General features: G+C 37.3%; 1 protein-coding gene and 1 gene segment (V, D, J or C); one reads left to right on the top strand and one right to left on the bottom strand.

Moving 5' to 3' along the window:
* Positions 1-23315, top strand: part of LOC148815891 (Ig kappa chain V-III region MOPC 321-like) — a 736297-nt gene that overhangs the window by 518920 nt on the left and 194062 nt on the right.
* LOC148815894 (cytosolic phospholipase A2 gamma-like) overlaps positions 93-23315 on the bottom strand; it is a 41151-nt gene continuing 17928 nt past the window's right edge. Inside the window, exons 3-16 of the mRNA XM_088904683.1 lie at positions 20049-20163; positions 18191-18333; positions 17718-17946; positions 15029-15140; positions 14235-14375; positions 13642-13695; positions 9905-9976; positions 8706-8819; positions 8453-8572; positions 7716-7763; positions 5815-5952; positions 4597-4751; positions 3764-3929; positions 93-271 (exon numbers count right to left, since the gene is read on the bottom strand). Coding sequence (XP_088760809.1) covers positions 93-271; positions 3764-3929; positions 4597-4751; positions 5815-5952; positions 7716-7763; positions 8453-8572; positions 8706-8819; positions 9905-9976; positions 13642-13695; positions 14235-14375; positions 15029-15140; positions 17718-17946; positions 18191-18333; positions 20049-20163 — 1786 coding nt within the window. The remainder of the gene's footprint in view (positions 272-3763; positions 3930-4596; positions 4752-5814; positions 5953-7715; positions 7764-8452; positions 8573-8705; positions 8820-9904; positions 9977-13641; positions 13696-14234; positions 14376-15028; positions 15141-17717; positions 17947-18190; positions 18334-20048; positions 20164-23315) is intronic.

The following is a 23315-nucleotide window of genomic DNA, read 5'->3' as shown; positions in this document are numbered from 1 at the left end:
TATTGCTGGAAAAAGTATAAAAATCTTTAAAAAGTTGAGTGATTGACCAGTTAGGACACAAAACAAATGGCTTCTGTTGTCATATTTTGATTCTACTGATGTTTCTTTTTCCTTTCTGCATCCACGGCATTTTGAATCTCAGCGACGATCTTATTTCTGTTGATCTCAACATTCTTCTTAGCTGCTTTCAGGAGATTCTGAAGCTCATTTTCACTGTAGGACATTCTGATAGTTCCATAGGTCTTCCTCATCGCTTCAATCTTTTCTTCACCTGAGGAAAGAATGATGATGGTCAGTGGAAGGATGTTGGATTTTGACCCAGAATTTAAGAATAGACCTCACTGGCCTGTTGTGCTCATTGTTATTGTGACCAATTTCAGAAGAATTTGAGTCCATCAGAAGGTTAGTTCTGACAAGTTTGTTTCCCTGTTTCTCCAGCTCTGTGGCTGCTCCCCTTTAAGGTCTACCTGAAAGTAAACCTTAACCTTGTTTTACTTTGTCATTTATTGTCCATGGTTATTTAATCAGCTTGTTTCTTGTTAGTTATCATTCAGAAAGATACCAAAGTACTTTATATTAGTAGGTTGAGATGCTGTTTATCCACCAGTGAACTGCTCAACTGAAGCAGCCAATCTGACCAGCAGCAGATTTAGATAAATACGGACAGCACTTCACCTGGTAATCCCTTAATGAACAAATAATTTTCAATAGCACAAATCATTCAGGATTAAATTATTGTTTGTATATTACTACTGGACATAAAAACTACTAAAAGGGTCCCAATCAATCTTTTTTTTTTCAAAATACTGCTCTATGCGATTCTCCAGAAAACAGATTTTAGCATTTTTAAAACATTCCGTCTGTTCACCTATTACTTATTCCTGGTAAGGGCTACAGGTATATCAACCCAGGGATCACAGGGTGCAAGACGGGACAGCATCCAGGTGGGGGACTCAGCTACATTGCAGGTCTTGTTTTCTCTGAAGTCTGTTTCTATATATGAATGTACATTTCTGGGATGAGTCTGACAGAAAACTAAGAAAACAGATGCCACAAAATACAGAAAATATTGAGCATATCTAAACATTGCATGAATTATTAAAGTCTAGACTCTGTAAAGCTGTTCCTAAAATAATGGGAGGTTATTAAGACAAAATCAAAGATTTGGGTTTCATACTGCATGAGTGTCTTTTGTTGTATTAATGTTGTGAAATACTGTACAACACAATATTAGTGTAGACATTAAGGAACATGGTAATGCTGTATTATTATTTATTTTTTGCTTATAAATGTTTGACTCTTAGAGTAGTGTTCTGTTCAATTTTGTGCCCTGGGAATTTTGCGTTGTGTTATTGTATTGCATGTCTCTGATAAGTGGCAAGTTTGGGGTAGTCTCAAAAGACTTAGTGCTTCCTGTTTGATTAAACCGGAGCATATGGGGATAGATAGGAGGGCTGATGGCCTGGAGTTTTGGTGAAACAGGAGGAGGTTGCCTAAGAGCCTGCAGAAAATGACTTCTGATACACTGGGTTTTAAATTACTCTGTGTGTCAGCACATAATAGTTCTTCAGTCATTTCAATGAAATTTGGGCAGCATTGCTGTTTGAAAGCATATTAAAGTCATGGAGCACCTTGTAGTATTAATTCAGTTGTCAAAATGAAGACGAAAATATTTGTCAATTAGCTATTGTTCATTTTAGTGAATGATGAAAAACAGAACTACAGTAAGTAGTACCCATGGGAGTCCTGATTCTGTGCAGAAACCTACAATAGTCATCTTACTGCAGAGGCTCTTTTTCCTTGGGAACTAAACCAGGAAGTGAAACCCAAAAGGCTGGATGTTGTTCGTTTAGCTGTATAATTACTGAGGCAGCCACTCAGATTGGACATCAAAACTCAATACTGCAGTAAAATGACTCTGTCATAATGCTACATAATGATACATCACACAGCTCAGAGAATTTTTATTGGTCAGAGAAATATGATAGATGGCACTTGTGGTAGATTGATTATTTTATATAAAAGGTGGAACACTTTTTATTTTCATCTACTTGTACCACTACCAAGGAAATATATTTTCAGCTACCAACATTTCCCTGTAGTTAGGCTTTAGTTATGATTCCATATTAATATTCCATATTAAAAGGATTTAAAGGCATACTGTAGGACAACAGAATATATTGAGCTAATGTTTTTATTAACATCTAACACACCACTTATTGATCTATCTTGGCCAGTGAAGATTCTTTTGGCAGGATGATTCAACTTCTTGAATCACACTGCTACATGGTGCAGCCAGCTTTCCATGAGAATGACTTCTGATGCACATTTTGAATGGCTGTATAGTTTCCCAAAAAAATATTCATGCCAGTGAAGCAATGTACAGTAACTGAAAATGTATCCATTCATCCAGTTTCCAACCATCCTATCTACCACAGGGTTGTGGGGTAGCTCGTCCCAGCAAGCAACAAGCTCAAGGCAGGAGACACAAAGACTCTTGCTTTGAGACGTAAAACCGAGGTCCTGACTCTCTGTGGTCATTAAAAATCTCAGGACATTTCTCGAAAAGAGTAGGGGTGTAACCCCGGCGTCCTGGCCAAAAATTTCCCATTGGCCCTCACCAATCATGGCCTCCTAATAATCCACATCTATGAATTGGCTACATTACTCTGCTCTCCTCCCCACTGATAGCTGATGTGTGGTGAGCGTTCTGCTGCACTATGGCTGCCGTCGCATCATCCAGGTGAATGCTGCACATTGGTGGTGGTGGAGGGTCCCCATTACCTGTAAAGCGCTTTGAGTGGAATGTCCAGAAAAGCGCTATATAAGTATAAGCAATTATTATTATTATTATCAATCGTATGAAATCATGTAAGAATCACGTTTTGCATTGCAACAGTGAAAGTACAAAAGTTTTAATGAAAATGGCATTATGATGTAATAGCCTGATATGATTTTTGCTTTCTGTGATCATTTTCAGATTTACACTACTATATGTTTTCTTTGGTCATAACACAATGGGGTCTCTCTGCTGAACTCAACATTCAATCTATTCAGTACTTCAGCACATTCCATCCATTTATAATTCTTAAACAGCAATGAAGTAAAAAAAGTAAAATCCATCTATTTTCAAACTGCTTTTTTCCAATTCAGGGTAACAGGAGAACCAGAGTCCCTGTTACCCTATCCTAACAAACAACAGACACAATGTGGGGTACACCCTGGATGGGTGTTACAGGGCAGACACACACTTACCTGTACACTTAGGGCCAGTTTTCACTGAAGCCAGTGAACCTACCACTATGTCTTTGGACTGTGGGAGGAATCTCCACACAGATAGCACTCCAGGTCTGGAAGTAAAGAGGGTGCCAGTACTACAAGGCAGCAATGCCACCATGTGCCACCATGTTGCAAAACTTAATATTCCAAAGACTAACGAATTAGACTAAAACTTAATTTAACTGCATGACTGAAATGTGACTGAAACTAATTCAGTTTGTTGGCTAAAAGTACTGCAAGTGAACTTTAGTTAATTTTTAGTTGACCAAATCAAAATTACAAGTATGGCTAAAATACAATTATATCTAATAGACATTTTATTCAACTTAAGTAAGGCATTAGATATATCAAATATTAATAATCAAATTAACACTGGGCTGGCTTGAAACCATAAGTCTTGTCTTTCACCAACCAGTGGTGAATTTCTCATAGCAGTGACATGAATCCTGTAGCTGAAATCTAAAATGCCTGCTGGTTCACTTGCCTCCACAGTTGTCCTTGTTGAAGAGAGGGAAGTGCATGACAGTGGGGGTGTTTGTACCCTTGAAGATGTAGACGCTTGATGGACAGTTCGTCTCCTCACTCATTGCTGGAATGGGTGGGAAGGGAATTTTGTTTTTATTACAGTATTCAGCTGCCTTGGTGACAGTCTGGAAGGAAGAAAAAACACAGAGACTGTCCACCATCACTGTCATCAACTGATCAGTCATCCAGTCATTACATTGTAATAAAAAGAAAAAAAAGACAATTGCAGAAAAACAAAAGCATACAGTAGCTAATTTTTTATCCAGGCAAACTGTGGATATATTATTTGGTTATAAGAAACTACAGTTTGAGTGCACAGATAATCTCCAATAGCTTTATTATTATTAGGAATATTAATATTATTATTCTGTTCCTAGAGTATTCTATTCTATTCCAATTATTAATAGGAAAGCCCTTTGCATAAGTAACCTGATTTAAACTAGAAAAAAATGCTGGGAAATTATACATTTATGGATCTTTAATACAGAAAGTCAAATTAACAGGCACTGATGTTTAAATGTGTACCTGGTGAAACCTATGAGATACAGTAGGTACTTCAGCATCTTCACAGAAACCTAGTATTAGTCCAATATTAGGCTACCAGCTTGTTGAAGCCCTGTTTTATGGTAGAGCAGTTTGAAATAGAAATCTGGCATTGGCACACCTACACTGTAACTGAGGAAATCACCTAGACTACAGGAGCTCCTACAGTAGCTTGAGCCTGGACCACTGAAGTGTGAACTCAAGACAGCAGAACCAGATGAACGTGATGACTTGTATGATGTACTTTACCATGAATGGGTCTCCTTCGCTGAAATCAAAGGACAGAATGAGCTGCACTCCCCTGTCTCTCCTCAGGACCAGTGGGTAGGCACTGTTGATGGACAGACCAGCATCGATGAGGTAGATTTTGTCCTCAGTGACCAGGTTCCTGGGGAGTCTGTTATCTAGGGATTATTCAGACACAAGAGAAAGAGTTCAGAGGCACATTTGGATTCCAGGTGGATGCTGCACATTGGTGGTGGTGGAGGGGAGTCCCCATTACCTGTAAAGCGCTTTGAGTGGAGTGTCCAGAAAAGCGCTACATAAGTGTAAATCAATTATTATTAATTATTATTATTATTTAGTAAATAGAAAGAAGCTGCTGTACTAGGAACCATTGAGATCTGTTTTTTATGACACAGCAAATACATGGATTCAAAACTACAACAAAAAACATACAGAATGAGGGATTCACACTTAAAAAACTAAAAAAAGGTGGATAACAACATTCGTTTAAGAAAAAAAAGTCAGTGTTACAGGTTGGTCTAAAACCTCGACAAATGCAACCTGCTATGGTTTACCAATTCTTAAAGTGCTGTGAAATTGCTTTTCTCTTTGAGTTATTTTGAATCATTTTATATACCATCAGAATGTATAATGTAGAGTGTTTCCTAGATTAATTTTTAAGGTAAGTATCAGATTGACAGTAGTCCTGGATAAAGGCATCATCTGACTACTTTTTCATAATCCACTATAATAATCACAATGCTGTACTATTTTACGAGATACTATACAAAAATATAATGAAATTATTACTTTATCACTTCAAGCTTTCAGCTGCTGGCTAACCTAAGAATGGGAAGAATAAAGACTTGTGGACAAGCTCTTTTAACATGTGCATTTCTAATTTGTTATATCTAGTTTTCCACAGTGCCTGAGTGGGGTGTCTCTCTGTGAGGTGCCAGGCAGGTCAAGTCAAATGAGGACCCAAACCAGCTAAGTCCATCCAATTTTATTGGATTTTATTAGCTACTTGGAGAAACCTCAGTTACAGTTTGCCTAATCCTGAACAGCTGACTAGTAGACTGTGGGCCTCCCACTGCCCACTGAGTGAACACTGTTACACTGTTACAAGTCCAGACCTGTTACAGTCTTGGGACCAATCAGTTCACTTTTGCTACAGTATATATTGCACATTGCACTGTTAAAAGTTATTTTCTGTGCTACTGCGCTATATTGGAGTCTCACCTGTGTTGGGGTACTCATACAGAAAGTTGTGCTTGGTTCCCCAGATCCAGAAAAATACCATTTTATAAATCTCGTGAAAAATTGTGAGAAGGGACACATCAGATTTGTCGCAGTTCATGGTCACATTCCCATAGGAAGCTGGAAGAAGAGATAAACATGACCTGTTGTTTCTGAGCAAGAGAAGTTCAAACATTTCCAAGCATGTCAGATTGCTACAATCCAGTAAACAATATGGCTGTATTGAACAATTTCTATTCCCAAAGATTTAATTCTTGGACAGAATTCTTGTATCAACTGGATTCTTTTGGTGTTGACTTTACAGCAGTATTTTGCTGTTAAGTTAGGTCAATCTAACCAAAAGAACCAGTAACCTTTAACCTTTAGCATTTCTTTTCTGGACACAACAAAACACAGACTTCACTTCACAGACACTATATTCTACCTCACAAAATGCCACATAGGCATAAATTAAAATCAATATGATGTTACCCTATCTTGCTGTTTAAACTGTTTGTTCCTTGTTTACAGTCATTGCCATTGTGCCAAATTAATATCATCAGAGCATTGTTGCCAGCCTGAACCTCCAAATGTACTGATGCACACTGAAGCAATTCCAGTACACTTTAGTTCAGTAGGTACACATAATACATCAGTTTCCCTATGGGATTAATAAAGTATTATCTATCTAATAAAATGTCTAGTGGAAATACTGTACTTGTCAGAATTCAGTCCTTCAATTCTGTTTCAGTGGCTGCTAGAAAAAGAGGAGGAAGGAATACAATTGTTTTTTTTATTCTAGAAATGGATTTAAAACACCAATTGGAAAATCTAGGCAAGCTAAAAATCCAGTATTTGAATCCAAACTAATTCACTGAGATGCTATTGTCACTTTGAAAGTAACTACAGAAGGTCTGTGTGTGCATACAGAACAAATTTCTCTAAAAGTATTCATACCCTTGATACAATATAACTGAAAGTTGACTTAGCATAAATTGCAAGAGAAAAGTCTATGTTTATTTGATATAACAAATGAATGTACCAAATTAATGATTTTTTAAATTATTACAATTTGTAGCCAGCTGTACACACCACACTGTATGTGCCAGCACATAAACAATGAGCTAGGATTTTCACAAAATAACTAAACAGGCTGATCCATAAGTGTTTGTGTGAGACTGAAAACAGTGAAGACTAAGATGCAAACTTAGACAAGCAAGACTTAGACAAGAAAACTAGAGATTTCCTGAAATGAAATAAACTACAAGAGACTGCTACTCTCAAATCAGACCAGATAGGGTCAACCAGATATGCTCCAAGGCTTAAAGGAATGTCCTGCACTGATAAACTGAAGGATGTGGACCTATGTCATCTTGAAAAGACACAGCTGTGAAGAAACCTGATACTGTATTAAAAGCCCTCAAAGAGCCAACCCAGTAGATGTCTGTAAAAGCAATAGTGAAAACCCAGTTGTATTTGTGTCAGTGGTGTTTTTTGTTCCTCTCCTGCTTCTCTGGCTTTGTATAATGGAGTTTCATGAAACTACAGTATAAGCTATTTATCTAACCATCAATCTGTCTAAGCAGGCCCAATGACTTCCATTCTCTTACAACTACTCTTTATATAACACTAAGAGCAATCAATTCAATATTAACTGCCCCTGTCTCTCTCTATGCCTCTGTAGCGTTTTTTTTCTCTCTCCCCCTCATGAATAATTCAGTATTATTTATCCATAATCTAAACTGTATTATAGCCATAGTAATATTGTAGTATTAATTAGTTTCTCCTATTTCTGAGTATGATTTGGCTGGATAGTGCTTCAGGTGTGTAAAAGCTATCATATAAAGTGATGGGTGCCTGTACATCTAAATCATACTACTGTATAATTTCCAAAACCAACTTACCTGCATTCTCTGTTGCTTGCGTGGTGACCATGAGCTGTTCATTTGCTTCTGAAATGAACGTGAAACCGAACATTAAATTAGAAAAGGCTTCCAAGCAAATTCCCCTTGTATTAAATTTTGTGATCATCTGATATAGCACCTTTAAAAGACCAGACTATACTGTTATTTAACAGTTAAGCAATGTGGTAAACTGAATTTTGAAGCAGAAGGAAGATCCATGTTTAGTATTGTATCTGCATTGATTCGGTGCTCAAAAGAATACAAGCATTTATATGTGTCACTTCTGACACTCAGCAGACAGTGAGAAGAGCTGCTGTGTACCGAATCATAAAGTACGCTGGAGAGCTCATTGCTGTTTTTACACAAGTGAAAATAGATCAAATGTCTAGAATAGGAAATGTAAAAATAATGAAATAAGAACTTTAAATCATTAAGAATTCCAGAGGAAATTGAAATGTATTACTGTATAAGGTATGGAAGGGAATGTTTTTTCTACTTTTACACATTTTTGTGTTTTTTGTGAACACATTTTTTTTTGTCTTCTGATTACAACTTCCAGGCTTGTCCCATTTCATGATTCAGTTGATTTTTCTGTTGGAGGAGTTTCGGTAAGCTCATGCTTTATGGATGCAGTGTGACAAATTTTTTGTCACGACTTATGGGCAATTTCTGCAAAATACTGATTCCCAGATCTTACAGCATCACTGACACTCTTATTTCAGGTGAGACACACTTGCCTTCAAAATGCTTAAGGACAACCTTGGAAAGAGCTGATATCATCCTGTGCTGGATGTCCTTGCCAACGACGTCCCACGTATCATACATCAGTGAGACCAACTCATATATCACCTTTTCATCTGGTGGACAGAGAAAAGAGGATAAAAGAGTCTCACACATGGTAAGAGGCAGATGGGGGAAGAGGTTTCCTTTCGGTTGTAACCCTCCTTGCATTCTGAAGTAATTGGAAATTTACATGTAAGAGAAGCGTACCTTTGACAATGTTCTTCATAGAGTTGAGGATGTGTTTGCAGTCTTTGCCACAGAGGGAGTTCCAGTTGAGCTTAAGCAGGCAAAAGATCATAGCTCTCTTTTCACATTCATCACCTGTGAATGAGACCCACACTTTGAGTACAAGTTTAGAAAGAAATCAGATAAGGGAATGTTTTGGTTCCCTTACTGGAAAGAGTAGGCAGGCCAAAATGTTCACTTCAAGAGAACTACAGTCCTAACAAGGATATTCCATAGTAACCGCTAGTTTGGGTTACAGCTCATCCCACACACAGCAGAAAAGTTCTAAACTAAATTAGCCTTGAAATGGAAAAATTACTGCAAAGGTTTTGGAACAGGTGAGGGTCTGTAAGTTATGAAGTACAGACATATCCCGGAGAAAAGAGAATATTAATTTGTTCACAGTTGTATACTGGGGTGTTTAGAGAATACCTCTGCGAACCCCTGCAGTGGCTTCTTTGCCAGTAGTGTTTTCTAAAAAAGTTCAAACTTACCTTTTCTAAAAACGTTTCAGCTAAAGAACTGTGGTAACTGTGGAAACTTGTAAACTGCTGGTTTTAATAGAGAAAGTTACTTTAGCTCCTAGTGTAATTTATCATTTTTCCCCAAATTGGGCAGAGAAAAGAAAACACAGCAACTTATTCTAAATACCCCACCACACCAGCACCACATCAGCAAAAGCATTTTCTTCACTCCTGGACTGCTGAAGTTCTAAGGCTATGATACAGATAGCTTTAATAATCTTTTCCAGTCCTAGACTGTTTTTCTTCCTGGTCTAACAATGTAAATAGAGGGTCTTGTTCTCCACACTAACAGGTTTGATCAGTAGCTGTTCTAGCTGTGAAGACATTAGACAACGTGGGAGCTCAGTGCAGAAAAACAGAGAAAAGGGTATATTAATTGGGATTGGGTGAACCTTAGCTTGAACAAGATACAGTCAACATGGGATTGCCTGGAACTGAGATTGGGGGGATAAGTCTTCGGGAGGGATATTTCTTGTACTAGTCTTGGCATTCAGCCATTATTGGCTGGTATTGTCACCTGCAAGACAGGTCAGAGTGGGAAGAGTCTTGGCTTGCAAGACAGTTACCTGGCAATGGATTATTGTGGGTATATTAAGACTACCCCTAAACTCTCAAACCTACATTGAGTGCATGTGACTCAACCTGCTTTACCATTACCTAAACTGAGGTCTTCCTCATCTTCCTCCACATCATTGTAAAAAGAGAACACATCTTCAGAGGGGGGTCTACCTGTGAAAAGAAGAGAGGGTCTGTTATTCTGTGGTTTAATTCTGACAGAGATACCTTCTGATTTTTTGATAACCCACTGTGTGTTTATTTCCAGATGATTAATTACCAATAAGCTTTTGACAAGGATCTACAGAGAAATGCAAAAACATGTTAAGTGGAAAGAAAGTGGGTCTTAATAAAATCTCCAAGGGAAAAACAGGAGAAAACAATATTTAGATTTTTTTGGAATTGGATGAACTAAAATATAAGTGATAGAGACATTCATGTGGACATTGCATTGAGGAGAGATGGGAAGATGGGAGAGGAGAAGGACTAGCTCTATACTTCAAAAACAACTTTCTTGCACAGAACTTAAGCCAGATAAAGCCAAGGTCTCAACCTTTATGGCTGAAACATAAAACCACAGTGCATGATGTTACAGACCACCAAGTCCAGAAAAAACATACTTCTTTTCATATTTATATTTCTTATATATTGTTGGAGATTGGACCTCTCCTCATGCAGATTTGTAAATCCAATATGAATGTCAGAAGCTGACACTCAAATGGTAGACATGCCTAATGACTACTTCCTTAGTCAGAGCAGATACGAGACGGAATACTTGTACAGATCTTTTAAAAAAAGTCAAGATAGAGTGAGGAAACAGGGGTGAGAAAACCATTAGAACAGAATTATCATAATATGGTGTTGTCCTGAAGTGCTGTAAGCATTGAAATTACTCAGGTAGATTCCAGATTTAAATAAAGCAGACAGAACTTTTATTTAAGTCTTCTGTATAGTTTTATTTCTTATTGCATTAAAGAAAAAAGAGCTGAAGAACAGTAGAATGGAGCAGGATAGGTATGGAATCAGTGCAGAAAGGATGGCAACAGTTTAAAGACATGCAGAGCTGTTACAGGTACTAGAAATCCTTAAGTTAAACAAGCCTGTCAGTCTTGATAGCATTAATCTATTCCACAGAAAGATCCTGTACAAGACATGCCACATAGAATGTTAACTAACCTTTTTCAAAGGCCTATCAAAACATGGTTAGTAGCCACAATTAGACAATGGGTGACAATGGGTGATAAATAGTCTGTCGGTGAATTCGTTCTTTCAGACCAGTATGTTTGGAGTCTATAGCATGTAAGGATATACAAATGATAATTGGAACTGCACTAGGAAATCAAATGTATGCATAGCATTAGGAATCTGGGGAAATTTGCACATACCTTTATGAATAGATTAGCAAACAGTGCAAAAGATGAAAGGGAAATGATAATTTAGATAGAATGAAAACAACTGCACATGTAGTTGCACATGCATGTAGGAACATTTATACCTAAAATGGGAAACAGAGAATCATGAAGATACTTATGATAAATGTGCTGGTCTATATGTTGGTGCAGTCAGTATTTAAAGGAAGACTAAAGGGTTTAAGGCTTTCTGTTACACCTTAGTCCCTTATGCTTGCCCTGAATCCAATGAGCACTATGTTAAATTTCAACAGTGTATCTCAGTACAATCATGGAAGAGCTTGCAGTGTGAAAAGTGGCAGATATTGTAGATGTGAGTCAGGACTGCCCCGTTCTTGCTGCTGGTGGAGGGAGAAAAAGTAATTACAAGGCCTTCAACAGAGAGAAGAATCACATCTTTAAAATGTGAAACTCTAGAACATGTCACTGAAGCTACAGGTGTGCCTTCATTCATGAAAATAATACAATTTCAGCATCCAATTGGACCACATACTGTACAGTAGTCCTCTCAATAATCAGCTTTGTAGTATAGCAATTTTATGTAATGCAGAAGCAAATGAACAATTTCAGTTCCTATCAGGTGAAGTACAAAAATAGAAATAAATCAGTGATGATTAGAAATTAAATTGAATAGATCTTTCAAATACACTGTAAATGCACAATACATACAGAAAATGCTCACAGATTTCCCAGATTTTGTCTTTTATTTATTTATATGACAACACCCTTTAATGTTTAATTGATGTTGGATTTATTCCAAGATCCTTTACACTTTGAAATAAAATTGCCCATGACAATTTCTGAGACAAACCAAGGAGCTTGTACTCCACTAACAACCAGCAGAATCAATTTATTGGGCAACTGTCAGTTAGGAATAAATGGTTTATTGGGATAAACAACTCAAAACAGTAACAAAATTGATCCTTCTGTGTGAGAATTGATTCACCATCATTTCATTATTCAACTAGTGTTTGCTGCATATAATCACACCTGCTGCAATATGTAAAAAGTAGTGTACCTGTACTGTACATAAGAAGATGCCTGATTTTGTGGAAAAGAATATCAGAAAATAAGAGCATCTTACCGCCAGAACTCTGGAGAAGGTTTCTATGTAACTTTCTTTTAGGATGGAATAAATCTTTAAAAAAAGAAATTATCTTTCCTGAAATGAAAAGAAATTAACAATAGTCACATGTACATTTAAGAAAGATGAATTGACTGTTTAATTTTCTACGAACTACAAAATCTGGAACCACCATTTGTATATAACTCAGCTCTATGGCATCAGTTCCTGTATTGGTTGCAACAAGACAGGGAGAAATGCTCTGACATGCCCAGTTACAGATGTGTGTTATTTAAGCAGCAGCAGAGAGATCTGAGGCAGTGTTCTCTCTGTCTGATGTCAACTTAAGCTTCAAGAAAACTCATATACTGTAGTCCTGGCCTGTTAAACTATACCCTTCCATGTAGTCCAGACAGTTGTGGGTCTCCATTAGATGGTTAATGACCTGATACATACCTGAAACCAGCAGCATCAGAAAACTGGTTCAGACTGTTTCTGAAGCTATACTGTTTTATTGTTATTCTGGATCCCCAGAGTTTATTTCTTAGAAAGAAACTGGCAGCATTCAAATATTTTCTTTTTTTGAAATTAATTTATTAAAATGTCTGGATTTTTTCTTCACTTTGACATTATAGAGTACTTTGTGTTGATGAGCGGCTAAAATTCTCAATTAAATACATCATGGTTCCATGCTGTAACACAATAAAATGTGAAAAGTCCAAGGGGGTGGATACTTTTGCAAGGCACTGTACATCAAGTCAGTGTCATCTGCCATCTGTGACCAGGAATTCCTTGAGCATTACTGAAAAATCAGTAGAGATACTGTACCGAAGGACTAGGTGAATTTACACTTACTATGACACCAGCCTGCACAAACATCTGATCTCATCTGTTATCAGAAGCTAAGCAGTCAACTCTGGTTAGTACTTTAATGACTGGGTAAATTTACCAAGGTAGCCTCAGCGTGCTCTGCAATACTGATCCATCTGGAATCTACCATGTGTCTGGCTTCTTACAAGAGAAAGCTGGATGAGATCCTTGGATGAAATTCTGTAATTACTAACTTCCAAAAAGGCAAGAGGGGTCAGGTACTCTCCCTCTGGTTTGTAACTGTTCATGTGCCTTTAATTGAGAGCAGCACCATTCCTCCTGCCACACGCTATTCATCGCTGGAGTGTGTAAAACTGTCTGTCTTGGTAGGTGATGTTAGAAGAAAGCCTACCAACCCTCTTTCCCCTGGACTGCTACAAGGACTGTAGTATTGTGTCAGCCTGACTAATACAGTATGTGAAAATAATGAATTAGGTGGGCAAAAAATAAAAACAAATACTAATTTCTGTTTAAAAAATGCACAAAAGGTAAAATACCTATTAAGAATTTTTTGTTCTCCTTCATATCGCCTATGGCACTTCCACACAGTCCTGAAGAAACACAGAAGAGTATGAATTGAACAGGAAAGCTGGTTCAGTGTTGAACTAAACTACAGAAGAGGTGAGTCCTTCTTCATCCCACAGCAATCCCTGCAATATGCCTGGGCCACCAGTGGTTTGATTATTTTTTTGTAAGGCTTTTTCACACTTCTCGGTAGTATTAGCTGTATCATTACATACACTTTTTTTCCCACGAGATGTGTGTCACTTATTTATTAATTACTAAGTGTTTATAAAGTGTTAAACATTCCTATCATCTCCTCTCCTAACACATCAGACTGTTTTAAACCGATAAGTAATCAGGAAAAATTTGGATCATCAATTAATAAATCACTGGATTTCCACTTGGTCATTCAAGAGTAATTATCACCTTGGTGCAGTAAATTTTTAAAATAATAAATAATACTATAAATAAATACTATATTGTCAGATAACATCGATATTATATACTAGCCATCCTGAACAAGTACCATTCTAAAAACAGATGATGTACAAAACTGCTATGAATTTCTAAAAGAAGGAACAGAAACCTTGCAAGCACAGCATGTCCATCTCATCTTTGTGTTTTATCTTGTTTCCTCCATGGAATTGACTCCCCAGGGCACTGGTGTCTACAAAGGCTCCATACTCAGGGTATCCTGCTTCATGACGGGTTATTTCAAACCAAGTCCCTGGAAAGGGAGAGATAGGGAGGAAAGGAAGACAAAAAGACAGAATTTGAGAATCTTGAATAAATCAAGAAGAGCACATTGCCAGCCAACAACTTCCACTGCAATATTGTCACTTTATGTAAATTACCTCACTGCCTCCGATCACTGATTTTAGAAGCTGCAGGGTGTTTGATTTCTAATAAAAAAAACCCACCTTCCTCTCAAACACAAGAACTGCTTATTTTAATGTTGCTGCTTTTGAAGCACTTGCTACTAACACTACTACAGCTGCCATGGGTGCAGCATTGTGGACCATTGTGGTTTGGGTTCAGATTGTAGTCAAGACACAGCAGCTGTGCTTTTAAGCAAGGAATTTAACTCAGCTTGCTTTAACAAGATGCCCTGATTAGTGCAAGCTGTAAGGGATAAATGATGTTGAACATAATTTAATTTAGCTGTTACTTAATTCTGCTTCATGCTGCAGCTGTTGATACTTTTACAACTGCTGGTAGTGCTACTACTGCCATTGCTTTGAGAGATACTGCTGTCGTTGCTACGAGCATTAATATGTAATATTATATATTACCAGAATTACCTAGAATATTTTTTAAGCCAATTCATCCCTATAATGTTGGCCTCTAGAGCAAATACAGTATATGAAGTGGGAGTCTTGCCTTTGTTGTATTTTTCCTTGTTATCCAGCTGTGACTTATTCACTGCAGCATAGATGGGGTAAGGGTTGGTCATTTCCGCATCTTCCTCCTTCGAAAGTTTGCGATTGTCCATCTGGAAAGAACCAAGTGTGTATAAATAACCATCAAAGTTCAGAGAAGAGTCACAGGACACATTCAGTTCTGATGAAAGGCTGAAGGCACAAAGAGGACAAACACAACAGATCTGAATTGAGCGTTTTCTGTATTGTGAGAGATAAGAGGAGACACATGACATGACATGATGACATTTGCCTAATACTGTGCTGTGTTTCAGTACTCTCCAAATGACAAATACAGCAACTGGTTAGTGTAAAATCACTGCCGCTCCAATTACACATGGCTCAATTTGAAAAAAAGTCTCATGAAATCTCACGACTTGTTGTCTCCAATTATTAAGATATATGTGGGGGAGAAATAATGTGGTAAGAGATATGCCTTACAGCATAAAGTTAGGTTACTAACTATTAAATGGTCTACTTGTTCTTTTAACTGTTACAAAATCATTGTTTTATAGGGTAATTAAATCACTCTCGTCTTATATTAAAAAATATAATCATAAATACTTTACAATCCTGCAATTGCTCTGAATTATTCACAAAGCAGTGTACAGATGCAGCCATTCAAAAAGAGCGGGTTATACCGCGGTAAAACGCGGTGGGTGTGTTGCGGTAAACAAGGGTTTCCGTATAATACCGTATAATACTGCAAAGAAGATAATAGTATCCGGAATTACCGCCAGATGGAGCTAATAAAGCTCAACCTCTCATGTACAGCATTTGAGCTGTCGCCATCAAAGTCTTTACTGAAGATATTACTAATAGTATTAATAATGAATGACCTTGGACAAGCTGTAAACTCAAAGTACTACCCTGGTCCACATTCTTTGTAACCGTCCTTGTAAACGAAAATACTTTATTTTTTCATTGACAAAAGTAACACCACAGCATTTCGTTGATCTGATCACGCATTTGTTTCCAATCATACAAAGTAAGTTTTGACAATCTCCGATTCACCATGCCTTTCACATGCTCATAAAGGATATTAATTTAGGAACATAAACATATTACTGTATGTAAACTGTACTGTATATGGCTGGTCTTGGTATTTTAAAGAAAAAATACACACCAGTATTCCATTTCTCCCTAAACATTTTAAGCATCAAAGTCTTACATGTGGTTATTTCGGAAACCTTTTTACGTGCTCCTTGCTCCTTCTGACCATGTTACTGTACGTTTATACAATATACAGTACTTTGTGAGAGAAGTGATAGTTTTAAGCTTTTCTGAGAATACGCTTGATATCGGAGCAAACAGAAGCATACTTTTAGAATTTGATTAATAGGGAATGGTCACAATTTTTTTCTTTAAACTACCAAGACCAGCAATAATATGTAATAAGACCAGTATACATAATATGTTTATGTTTCTAAATTAATATCGTTTATGACCTTCAGATGCGTTATGCTCCTATTCTTTTTATGCTCAGCTACTAAAATGATCCTTTAGTGGTAAAATTCCAAATAAATATTCAATACTCAGTGGATTAAAACGTGCACAGTAAAGAGATTAAATGATTAAATCTTTCCACGACTGACCAACGCACCACGAGTGCCCCTGTCGATCATTTTGGTTAACCAATCACGTACCTGCTGCATGACGCATTATGACACAGTATGACGTAATGATTTGCGGTATCGCGGTACGGGTTTGTACAACGCATTTTGAATGGCTGCATCTGTAGATTTAAAGAAGGTTTTGCTCTCAAAACAACACATAAGTAAATGTTGTTTTACACCATTTGTATCACTTTATATATATTTGTCTCATTCTGTTCTGCATTGTCACTGAAAGTCCATGTTTTAAATTTAAACCAGATCAAGTTCTCACAGCATGATGCTGCTGGTGTCGGTCTGGATTGAGCACAGATTCAATGAGATGAAGGAGGAGGACAGAAAGGTTGAAGACATGATTGATCATGTATAAAATATAAAAACATACAGTATATGCATTTTATATTTAGGAGCAAGTAATAGGTTTTTTCCATGCTGAAAAGAGAAGAGAGAAAACACAACATTTTGGCTGTGAAGCCTTCTTCAGGTGTGAGGGCTCACAAACCGTTGTGCTCTTCTCTTTTCAACATGGAATAAACCTATTACTTGTTCCTTTGCAGACTACGCATGCTGATGTAGCTACCCACCTGAACTATTTTATACATGTATATAAATATAAAGAGTATAAAAAATGTAAGGTATGAATGTATGGATTTTACAGCTTGAAAATATGAATTGTTAAAATATTAATACTGTTAGCAATTCTACCAGATGCTGTTTATTGGATTTATTTATATATGAACATAAAAAGAAAACCTTTGTCACTTGCCATTTGTTCTTTCCCTTCTCAGACACTTTTGAGGAACATAACACTCTTTCTTATGGAAAAAGACGGACTGATGATGAAGCAGAGATGGTCAATAGACTTGGTGTGCTCCCTGTGCAAGAAGGGGCATTTCATAAGGTCTTCTGTTAGACAAGTTCACAAACCGACACCCAGACAGGGAGAAAGAGACACTGAAGAATGAGACAGAGAACTTGACACATACAGCTGGTTACATACTGTACAAACACACATACAAGAAGGACAGAAATGCTGACCTCTTTCACCACCATGTAAACAAATATTGTAGCCCAAAGATCTGTACAAGAAAAGTTGTCATCCTTTATTGCCTTCCTGATTCTCTGCAACATTTCTTCAAGGCTGTTTTCTGGATTGCTGATTTCTGGATTGATTTCTTTTTTATTGCTGAGTGTTTTCACCATCTTTGTCTCAGCCTCCTTCACATGAGAGGACCACTGTGGGTCACGATACAGAGAGGACATACACCTGCAGTGTTAGACACACAAACACACAGATCAGGAAGGAAAATGAAAACATTTCACCAGTGCAATTACTGTGCACAGCTGACTCCACGGCTCTCCCTGAACCTTTTGGACTGAAATCTGAATTTCCAGGACTACACTGCACACCCGACTGTCAACACAGATCTATTGCTGTTTCTCATCTTCCAGAATGGGAACTGGATTCACAGGCTCACAGCTGATCTTGGAGCCCAGTCTCTCAGACTCACCAGGTGGATCCTGACACTCCACACAGGTACATGATGGTGTCCAGCAGGTTCTGAGCCCCCAGCTCACTTAAAGTCCCCATGAGAGCCACCATGGCACGCAGACCCCCCCCTGAGCCCAGCATAGCGATGGGGGGAACACAGGCCTGATTGAGGAAGAGAGGAGAAGACAGCATCTACTGTAACTCAGAGGAGGTCATGGAGGCCAAGTCTAGTGACTCAGTGGCTTTAATTTTAAACATTAATAGTTACGTGGCCTTACAATATCTTCATTTCATCTTCCTCTCCTTCTGTCTCAAAGAGGATGGAGCTCTTACTTACTGATTGAAAGGAGCCCCTTGTGATGCTCATAGATGCTGGGTTTATGTTAAATACTGGTATTTTAAAGTATTAATTATGAACCATAATTAATTTGTCATTTTTCCTAATATTTAAAAAAAACACTACCAGGAGAAAACCTGTGGTTATATCTGTATTGATCTATAGTTCTGATAGTTATTTGCCTCTATTTCTTTTACAGGCAGTGTGCACCAGTAAAGTGTCTGGTCTTGCAAACAGAGGGTTGTGGGATTGTTGTCCCATTGCAGCACTGTCCTGCTGCTGTGTGTGAGCAGGACACTTCTTTTGTACTGCTCCAGTCCTCAAAGCTGTAGAAATGAGTGCAGCATTGCTGAGAGTGACCCTGTGGCAGACTGGACTCCAGTTCAGGAAGAGAACCTTCAAATCTATTAGTCTGGACAGCAACGTGAGTTTGAGTCTGAGCAGCTGTTAGACTAGACTGTGGACTTTTTCACTACATAAAGCTTGGGGTGGTGCAGTGTAGAGGGTAAGCCCCTTGGACTGATAACAGGCAGGTTGCGGGTTTGAGTGCCCCCCTGCAGACACTGCTGTTGCACCTTGAGTGAGGTACAGTACTCCAGTTCTTCCAGTTCACCCAGCTGTATAAATGGGGACCAGCATCACATCCTGGGGGAAGTCATGTGATCTCTAGTCTGCTTAATGCTTTAGAAACCAGGGTGAGATCATGCACAGTGAGCTGCTGCTGAAAATCTGTTTAGCCAATTAGCTCCAAATATGCTAGGTGTATGCACTGGGGCAATTCAGATTAAAACTGTAAAACTGGTGGGAAGATTTTTAATTTTTTTTTCATCTTCCACAATTACAACTCTCACTCTCACCCTGTGATAAGGATAAAATGAGCATAACTATTTCCACAGGTCTTTACTAGTGTTTTGTTTCTATTTACAGTCTTGTATGTATTTTATAGATGCAGTAATGTGGATTGCCGGTGGAGTTAAAGTAGTATTCTATTTGGGCTAATATCAGTGTAGTTAATGCAGTATTTTGTAGGGTAATATGAGTGTAGTTACAGTAAGTGTATATTATATTTGTACTATGAGTGAAGGTGGTGAAGTATGATTGTTATTGAAAGGCCTTGGGGATATTGGCATTAAAGTGTATATTCATCACCAACATTTTCACAAATTGTTGTAAGTTCAACAGCAATTTTAAGTAATTTAAGTAATTAAAATAAATTAGCAGTCTGTATGTTACGTGTGTTTTCACAGCGATTCTCATACACTCTTCCTGAGCTACTTACATCTGCTTCCTGACTGCCACAATGTTTAACTATCATATTTCAGGGTAATGAACTCAAATGCAATCTGTCAGGCTGTCTCATTTGAATATATATGAATATATATTGAAATATACAATATATAAGAACAATTAGAGATGAATTCCACACTATCACATATCAAATCATACACTTTGAAATTTATATCACATATCAGTAACTGCAAGACTGTACGAATCAGATATTCCGATTTTACTCATTATAGTGTTTTATCAGAACTTGTACCGCATCACAAGGAATTTGGAGGCTCCTCAGGGCATTCTGAATTTTGATTTTTCTCTTTTGAATGGCCTTTCTCTCCTCCTCACAGAGAGTTTCAGCAACTCGGATGTAAGAAGCCCTGAAAGAAAGAGTAAAGTGACTGAGAAAATATTGTCGATGCCTACTGTAACTATCACAGGTGACCCACAAACTTCCATTTACTTCACTGTGATATACTGCACACACACACAAGATAACACATAAAGCATCATGGATAACAAACAAACATGGCTCATTCTTCATGCTGAAGTCATTTTCTGTACTTCATCTGACTGATCCTGCTTTCCTGTTTGGCACATTTTTTTTCTTTTAATACAGGGATTTCAGTGGTGTTTTCAGTAAAGGAGCTTAAAATGACCTAAAGTCAGATAGACATTCTCTGTGTCGTAGTGTAGGCCTTTGAGGAGAGTGCCCTCCTGTTAGGCAGATCTTCTCTGTGTCAGTATGAGTACTGTACTTACTATATGTGACATTACTGTATCCCTTGTCTGACAGGATCACAAATTGGGCTCTGTTAAGTTTTCTCCCCTATTAGGATTGAATATTGTGCTATTTCAGCATTAGATTTGTTATTTTAGGGAAAGATGTTTGGCTAATTCCAGAGTATTTCTCACAGCAGGGAAGAAAACACATCTGTCTGTGTTTCTCCCTGGTGGCAGTGGGAGCACAACCTGTCCTGTCTTGGCAGCCAGGTCTCTGTGTGTCACCCAGTATCTATCGCCTGACTGTGGCCACTAAGCCTGTACTTGGTCTGGGTCTGTTTTTCCTTGCTATCTATCACCCTGGTCAGTAACTCAGCTAGTGTGTGACTTTTTAGGGGGATGCAGCAATTCAGCTTGTTTTATATTTGTGCTGTTTTTTGTCTACTGCTTCTGTATTTGAGGTCTTTTGGTAGACATTTTCAAAATTGCTTTTTAAGACTGATTCAATTTGGATAGTCAGGAGAATATTTGTGTGCCTTTCTTCTTTTCTTATGGTGTGCTTATAGTGTTTTACCATCTCTCAGTATCTGAGGTGCAGATTTTCTTTGTGTGGCTGTCTGTGTTTTGGTTTGAAAGTTCTCACAGTGCCTTTCTGGTGTTTCTGAAGTCTGTGTTAAACCATTCTTTTTTTAATTTATGAGGCTATTTTCTGGAATATGCGATTTAAATCTTTCATAACCAGATTTATGCCTGTTTTGTTGTTTTTTGTTGGAGTGTTTAGAAAATGAACTCAGTAATGTATTTATTTATAATTAATTTATTTACTGGTCATTTTGTGCTCTAGTATTTGTACAGGTTGTTTATAACCCATCTACATGACTGGTTGAGGTCATACAGCTTGCTGTGCTGTATCCGTGCTCCAGTATGAGTATTTAGAAAGAGTGTCCTCCAGTCACACTGGTGTTCTCTGTGCCTCAACACAGGTATTTAGATACAGTGCTCACCTATCAGCCAGATTATCTACAGTTTGTCAAAAAATATATATGTATATCTCACAGATATTTAGACATAGATTTTAAGCTTTCTTTAGAATACTTTGTCGGATTTAGAGCTCTCTTTAAATATCTATGACATAGATATTTAAAGAGAGCTCTCCTGAGAGGCAAATCTTCTCTGGGTCTCAGCAGAGGTATTTAGAGAGAGCCCTCCTGACATACCAATGTTCACTGTGTCAATAAAGAAGTTTAAGAAGTTTAAGATCAGTGCCCAGGTTAAGTTTCCCATATCTTAATAAATAGATTTAAAGAAACTTACTTTTCAGTTTGCTCAGTTCTTCTTCTCTTTGGCTGTAATGGTACATAAATAAAGAAAACAGTCTTATTAAAATGACTGCATAAAAATACATTAAAATGTTGAATGTTATTTTCTTCTGATGAGAATACAGGTACCTACAGTATGTTCTGTGAAACTGTTACCCAATACAGTGTCTGAGTGTTTTAGGAATGTAGTCTTCTGCATTTCAGAATTGCTTGCTTGTTTGCTTTCATTGAACTGTCCAAGAATAAAAAGACCCCTGATAGACTACTAAGACACACTGATCTACTTGCAGGTTTGAACTGTATCATGTTACTCGATTTTAAGAAACAAATAACACATGAGTGCAACACATAATTAAAGAGCACTCCTGGGGATTACTAGTAAAACATACTGTATACAGTACCAGTGTAAGACAGAAGCTACAAGTTATACAGTAATTTAATTATCACCTTCTAAGCCTCCAAATTGATTTGATCCATTGCTTATTAGGCAACATTTTTCAACAACAATCATGTTTCCACTATAAATTTATCAGTATTAAGATGATAAACATTCATCTACCTTGTGAGGGTCCATACTGTCTTTCTTGTGAAGACTTTGTGCTGTTCACTTGCTTCAGTGGGTCTGTCAAAGAAACAATATATCAGAAGAAAACTCTACACATTAAGAAGACACCCAAGAATAGTTTGTACTTGTCCAGACTAAAGAGAGGCACAGGCTTCCTGAGAGTGATTCTCACCCACATAGATCCCAGTCTATCCTAACATATCACTTGAAATAAGCAAGGACCTGTTAACTACAAGATGGGCTTTCCTGTCATGTCCTTTAACTTTCATTTAGGACTGCTCACTGGAGCAGGAAACGTGTCTTCTGGAAGCCTAAGTCTTTTATCTTCACTTGAAAAACTGCTATTATTTTATGTCTCTAAAGTGTAATTATCAGCTAATGAGAAACTACTACCTAAAATCACCAGATGCATGAATCTGAGCCAGATTGTAAAAAGAACATTTTTCCACAACCAATACCTGGATCTAAAATAATACAGAAATGACAAAAGCAAATGTCTTCCTCCAATTAACACATTTGTTAACAAGTTCCATCATTTAAATTTATTATTAGTATAATTAAAGACATTAATTTTTTATTCTATTTTAAAGCAATGTGTGCCTCACCTTAAAGATTTCTTCTAATCAAATTCCCTAAAATCCTGTGCAATACTTGGAGGTATGTGATCCATGTTTTACACAAAGGAATAATTTTAAAGTTCTCCATTATGCAATGCAATACAGTAACTGATATTAAAAATATAATAATTATAAATAATGTTTAAAAATCATTATTTCTAAAAGATTTCATCAACAGGTTTATAGAATAAGTATAGATAGTCTAGTTGTGTATATGATCAAATATAGTGTATACTGTATTAGTACAGATGTAGACAACCTCAATAATATTGTTAAAGTAAGTTCATATTTAGCCCTTTTACACTAGC

This window comes from Atractosteus spatula, chromosome 24 (genome assembly GCF_055471065.1).
Source record: "Atractosteus spatula isolate fAtrSpa1 chromosome 24, fAtrSpa1.hap1, whole genome shotgun sequence".
NCBI lineage: Eukaryota > Metazoa > Chordata > Actinopteri > Semionotiformes > Lepisosteidae > Atractosteus > Atractosteus spatula.
This window is presented reverse-complemented; position numbering and strand designations above follow the sequence as displayed.